Raw genomic sequence first — 6,497 nt, forward strand, 5'->3', positions numbered from 1 at the left:
AAAAAAAAACTGAAATCTGTTTTCAGAAAACGAAAACGTGAAAATGAAAACGTATTTTTTTCGTTTTCAGTTTTTCACAAAAAGACAAAAACGTTTTTGTTTTTGTTTTCTAACACAAACTTCGCCAAACACGTTTTTCATTTCTGTTTTCAATTTTTGCTTCAAAAAATATGAAAAATGAAAATAAAAACGGTAACAAACAGGCCCTAAAAGTAATTATATTTACACTCACAAAATTCATTAATATCCTCATCAATTAATAATTTATTTTTGTTACAATTTTACCTTACATTAAAATTACATTGAAACACATTAACATACCTTCACATTAATTATAAATGGAAATAATATATATTTTTTTTCTAAAGAAATAAAAGAGCACACACCCACGTTAATTATAATTAAAATGTATTTTTTCAAGAGAATAATTCATTTTTATAAACCTTAAACTTTTTTCCGTTAAATCTTTAAAATTTTCAATGGGAACTCCAATTGAAACAAAAAAACAGTTTAAAGCATCTCTTTTTGAAGAGCGAAGAAATGCTACGTTTGGTATGAACATTTATAAATCTAGTCGTAGAGACCCTTCAGCTTTTTGAATATGCTTCCATGGAAAGTAAACATTTATCTGGGAATTCCATTTCAATGACGAGATCGATAATAAGGAAGAAACATAACTTAAATTGTAAAAAGATATTAATGAACACCATACAAAAAAAATTAAGATGAGGATAATTGATAAATAAAAGTAAATTTTCTTTTAAAAAAATACAACATTAATAATCAAAATGGATTATATTATTTTATAAACCAAATCAAGATTAAAATCAGGTGGGGTATAAAATGGTTAAATTAGGTATTATGAAAATTATATCTATAAAAGAATAGATTTTTTAAATCTTTATTAAATGAGCATTAATTAGTGGGGGCATCTATAAATTTTTAGGATGTAAATATAACTACTCAAAGGTTAATATGTTTAAGTGGGACAATTTAATATTCTTATATGACCACGATTATGTTTGTATTTAAATGATGTGGAACTCAAATATTTTACGCTTAGCAGAAACATTGACCAAAATTCCTAGCATCAATCTATCTTTGTCAATAATGATAAGCAAACTAATTTTCAAAAAAAAAAAATGGATAAACAAACTATATTGAATTTGATGAAAAGAAAAGAAATCAATTTGAGCCCAAAACAATATTTCTAAACACTTACAAGGTTGAAGTCTTTGAGCTTGCACTTTTGAATATTTAACAAAAAATAGGGGGGAGAAACAGGTTAACCAAGCAAAAGGTGTTAAAAATAAGTACAAAATCAAATGAAGCAATATGATTGCATTCCCGTGAGCTGAGTTTCAATTTCCCTTCTCCTCAACTCTGTCTTTTGAACTCTAACAAAACAATAAATAGAAAAGAATTTAAAAAAAAAAAAAAAAGTCAAAGAACTTATTTTGCTGATGAAAGGTCAACTATCTTCCAATCTGTTCACTCTCTCTAGGAGATTACTTATTGTAATGGAAAAGGCATCCTGAAACCTCTCAAGCTGAGAATCTGTGTCCCCATAAACTAGACCAGGCAATAGCTCATACACAATAAATCTTCTCATATCATCCCTCTCTTTCTTGGTGATTTTCATCAATTTCTCCACCACATTTACCCCCTTTTCTCTCACTTCTTTTTGGTCTATGAAAACTGAATACTTGCCATGATCTTCCGGTAAATGCCAAGGATACTGATAGTAAGCTGTGAAAGGATCAAACAGAACCGGTATACAGCCTGACACTAGAGAATCAAACACGGATTTTCGAGTTGGGCTGTCTCCTGGAGGCTGCAAACAGAATTCGGACTCCATGAAGAGCTCGATCACCGATTCGGGTTGGCTGCATCCCCGTGGACTGCAGTCAAGAATCTGGCATTTCTGAATTTCCACTGAAGTGCATTGCTTGATCAGAATAGACCTTATGTTCTCGGGGGCATCGGGGCGCGCTGCTCCCGCGAAGCTCACGAGGTGTTTTCTGCTTGAAGTTATGATTTTGGATTGCCAGGACATGATGTCTTCATCTGAATGTGGGTGGAAGTAGGTTGGATGCGGAATGCCAATGTCGTTTTCGTGCCACGGTTGTCGTTCGATCAGGAGTTTCACGGGGTTCTGCATTTGTTCAAGCTCTAAGAATCTGGTTCCCCATGACTTCTCCTTTCTCCTGAAATCCCATGAAACTTTTCCCAGCACAAAGACATGATCTTTCCCCGAATTCGGAGCCCAAGGCCTTTGTCTTTCTAGCCACTTGACCAACTCCAACCCCAAAGTATCCTTGACATCATTTGAGACATTCTTGAAATGCCATCTGAGGATGTCCAGGCCACCATAGAATGGAACATAGAAAAGCTTGGCTTCATTTTCATTTTGAACCCTGCAAGGATGCTTCAAGACTCTTGAATGGAAAATAGGCTCCAGAGAGTACTGATGAGTCCGGTACCACGCTTTCCCGAGCTTCGGAATAGGCTCTCCCAATCCTTCATTGCCGAAATACTTGCAAAAGTCCATCCATGGAACCATGTCCCTGCACTGACCAACCAAGTCCTTATTAAACTTTGATGGCAGATCATAGACATAAATTCCCCTCCCATCACACCCTTTTCGGTTCCTATCCGACGTCCACGAGCGGAGCACTTGAAGATGTTCTTCGACAAACTTCACCGCACCTGCAATCTCATTTTCTCTGCCATGGCTGATACTATCTCTGACAGTTGGATCAGAACCATCCCTGACAAATTCAAGAATATTTTCTTTCTTCATCTCCACATTGGCAATAGAGCTATTGCTAACTACAGGAGTTGGCACTTGTTTCTTCACTTCCACATTTGAAGCAGGACTAGTTATAGCAATGTTGCTAACTATTGGAGTTGGGATTTCTTTCTTCACCTCCAAATTGGCATTAGAATTAGCGATAAAACTATTGCTAACAATTGGAGTTTGGATTTCTTTCTTTATCTCCACATTGGTAATAGAACTGAAGGAAATGCTATTTTCAACTCTTGGAATTGGCATTTCTTCCTCAATCTCCACATTGGCAATAGGACCAACAATAGTACTATTTTCGACAATCGGAATCGGGATTTCAAATTTTGGCTGTGTGCCGGCAGATAGGCAGTAGAGACTGTTGAGCTTCCTTGAAGAAACACAAACATGAAGAATCTTGCCAGAGATGATGGTGGTGGAGGAAGACCAAAGGTAGATGAGAAACAAGAAGGAAAGGGCTATAGGAATTCTGTAGAGAAATCTGACTAGAATTGTGAAAGAGGAACAGCATTTTTTTGGATCTTCTTTCTTGGAAACTTTGGATTTCTTTTTGGTCACAGAAATGGCCATTTTGGGAAATAATATTTTTCTTTCTGCTAGTGCAGCTTGCAGAGAGTCTTTGTTTCTTCTGGTTTTCTAGTGTTGGGAGGTTGTATTGGGGTCATATAATAATTGAAAACATGAAAGCACGTATTAAAAGTTGTATCATATTTGTGTGCACGTTAGATTGTGAATTCCACAAAACTATATCGAATATAGTTGACTATTTTATATGTATGTATGTTCTAGCCATATTTAGGGAGAACGATTATAAATTATTATATAAATTATTAACGGTTTGGTGTATGTTTAATTAGTAAATATTCTGGTTGTTTATACATACATGGAAATAAAAGTTGACTTGCTGGTTGGACGTTCTAAAGACAAAAATAAGTGTACATGTATGCATACACGTAGACTTGTGGATGTACATGAACACTTCCTTTTCTAAAAGAAATATTTAGACTTCCACAACCATATATTCTCTTGTTATATATACATTATTCTATACATACATATATATATATATAAACATAATGCAACTTTCTGCAATGTTCAATGTTCATCATAAGTAGTTTTTTTTTCTTTTTTTTTTTTTTTTAAATTCGTCATAAGTAGTTTTAAACCACATTCTTAGCATTAATATTTCTCAAAACTATATTCTAAAGGATTCCCAATTTTCCATTTGTCAAATCATAGTCATGATAAATTAAGTGATAGGCAAAATATATAGGAATTGCTTCATTGATTAAATGTCCAGACCATACCTATTACTTCTGATTAATTAATTAATTAATTAATTAATTCAGAAAATATGAATTATGCGAACATTCCCTTGAAAAACCCCTATAAATAGAGCATAGCCTCCCCATCAAATCAAGAATATTTAAATCCATCCTCGAATCAGCATTCATAGCTGACCCTTGAAGCAATTCTCAGTGTAAAAATATATTTTCCTTTGACAAGTAGGATATATTTTTTTACATAATTCTTAGAGCAAGAATAGTTATGCAATGAAGCAACGTACAAGAAATCAAAAGAGCCCGGCCACTTAAAATAGTTATAATTAAAAGCAAAATTATCAATAAAACAAACATATAATAACAACTTAGCTCAATTCAAGAATCAATAAAACAAACATATAATAATAGTTTCTTTGAACTCGTTACCTTTTCAAAATCCTTGAAATTATACCATCACAGTTAAGCATATTAAAAGGGGACAATTTATCACTAATTGATAGTTTTGATCTCTACAACGTGGGAGTTGTATTCTTTCTATGTGATCCTTTGACACTAAGCCTCAATATTAATTCTTTGGTATTTACATCATAATTTTGATGCCTCCAAATCTATGAGCTATTTTGACAGTGTGAGGTATTATTCCTTATTGAACTGCCTACATTAGTATTTTATATTATCGTTGCTCTTATACATATAAAAGCGAAAAAGAAAAAAAAAAAAAAGTTAATGGATGTCCTAATTTTTATCGTTTGGTTTTGATCTATTTGGTTTCAGTGTAGAGACTTAAGAATCCTCGTGAAAGAAACTTGATAGGCTAAACTAATTTAATATATATATATATATATGTATATAGATACACACACACACAATAACAACAATAGTATAGTTTTACTTGAATAATTACTTGTTAACATGTCATTATGAATTATTTTAATATTTTAATAGCTTTTGTTTTAAAGAATATCATGGATTTAAATTAGTGTTAGTTTTACCTACTTGCATCCATTAAACATTGCCCATTGTTTTTATTTTTGAGAATATTTCACATTTTTCATTTGTGGTGTTTGACAGATTTTCTATATATTTTGATATTATACATACACACACACACACACACATATATATATATATATATACATATATATATTTGCTGCTGCGTAGGCGCTTGTGATATTAAAAAAAAGATGATGAAGAGAAGAAGAAGAGGACAATTTTTTTTATTTTTAAAATATATATCTAATCTAATAATACACAAAGACTCTTTAATAATATTCTATCCTAAGGCTGCCACGTGGCAGCCTCTCATTTTCTTCTTTTTTTCTTTTTTTCCTACTATTTTACCTTTTATTTTTATTTGTCTAATCTAATTTAAGGTATGTTCATTACATGACTTAAGTCATATTACTACAGTGTTTTCTCTCACAAAAATTTAAATTCAATTTTTTTGCTATAGTTTTTTTCTCTCTCATATACACAATTCAAGTCATAACTCAAGTCATGCAAAAGAACAAACCCTTAATCTAACATCTAATCTAATCTAACAAAGCTCTTTTCTATGAGGCTGCCACATAACAACCCCTCTACTTATCTTCTTTTTTCCCTCCCTATTTTTACTTTTTTATCTTTATTTTTTATTTTTTTGAATGTTTTAATACATTTTAATTTTGTGTGCACTTTTAAAAATTTTTTTCACTTTACTCTTATGGAAGTAATTTTTTTCGCATGTGTTCTTATTTTATTTTTTAAATTATTTAAAATATTTTTTTTCAAATGTGTCCTTACTTAATTTTTTTTTTGTCAATTATTATCTTTACACATATTTCTTTTTAAAATAAATTCAAAAATTCTTAAATGGTTCTATAAATAAATTTCTCATTATTCGGTAAACAATAAACTCTTCAGGTATCAACAATACGTGCGGAGTACGTTACGACAAATCGACTTGGCCGAGTTGCCTTCCTTACACACACACAACACATATATTTATTCACCTAGCTCATTACCAAAAGTATTACTATTATATTCCTTTCGCTTATCCTATGTTCTTTCGTTTCCACCCCACCAAACCTTATTATAAATAACTTTGGAACTTTAGATGAAGTCCCGCGTAACATCGAAAGAACATAACGTATTTTTCTATTTCTTTGTTATTCATTCTTTGAAATTCATATCACCAACCCGCTCTTTGATTAGCTGCTAGAAGTAAGTGGGACGTAATTTACTCCAATTCATATTCCACTTTACATCTATAATATTAGCTTTTGTCGTTTATCGGTTTATACGTGCATGAGGCTATGCTGATAAGCGCATACATGTATATACAAATAAATACACACACAAACAACTCATGGGAAAACCATTAGAGGTATTAATCATTGCTTGCTTTAATTAGTCTTCTGATCTTTTTT

At 31.8% G+C, this 6,497-nt stretch overlaps 2 protein-coding genes across 2 annotated transcripts in view; both read right to left on the bottom strand.

The window, feature by feature from the left end:
* Positions 1–1,471: 1,471 nt before the first annotated feature.
* On the bottom strand, positions 1,472–3,376 carry LOC21407039 (xyloglucan-specific galacturonosyltransferase 1). The gene is made up of 2 exons (XM_024175926.1): positions 3,088–3,376; positions 1,472–2,919 (listed from the first exon to the last, which is right to left on the bottom strand). The coding sequence occupies exons 1-2, from the start codon at positions 3,374–3,376 to the stop codon at positions 1,472–1,474; spliced, it is 1,737 nt and encodes a 578-aa protein (XP_024031694.1).
* Positions 3,377–6,240: 2,864 nt separating this feature from the next.
* The window catches only part of LOC112094594 (protein QUIRKY-like), a 6,814-nt gene continuing 6,557 nt past the window's right edge, over positions 6,241–6,497 (bottom strand). The window contains exon 3 of the mRNA XM_024175929.1: positions 6,241–6,282. Coding sequence (XP_024031697.1) covers positions 6,241–6,282 — 42 coding nt within the window. The remainder of the gene's footprint in view (positions 6,283–6,497) is intronic.

The sequence above is a fragment of the Morus notabilis genome, unplaced genomic scaffold (genome assembly GCF_000414095.1).
Source record: "Morus notabilis unplaced genomic scaffold, ASM41409v2 Scaffold297, whole genome shotgun sequence".
NCBI lineage: Eukaryota > Viridiplantae > Streptophyta > Magnoliopsida > Rosales > Moraceae > Morus > Morus notabilis.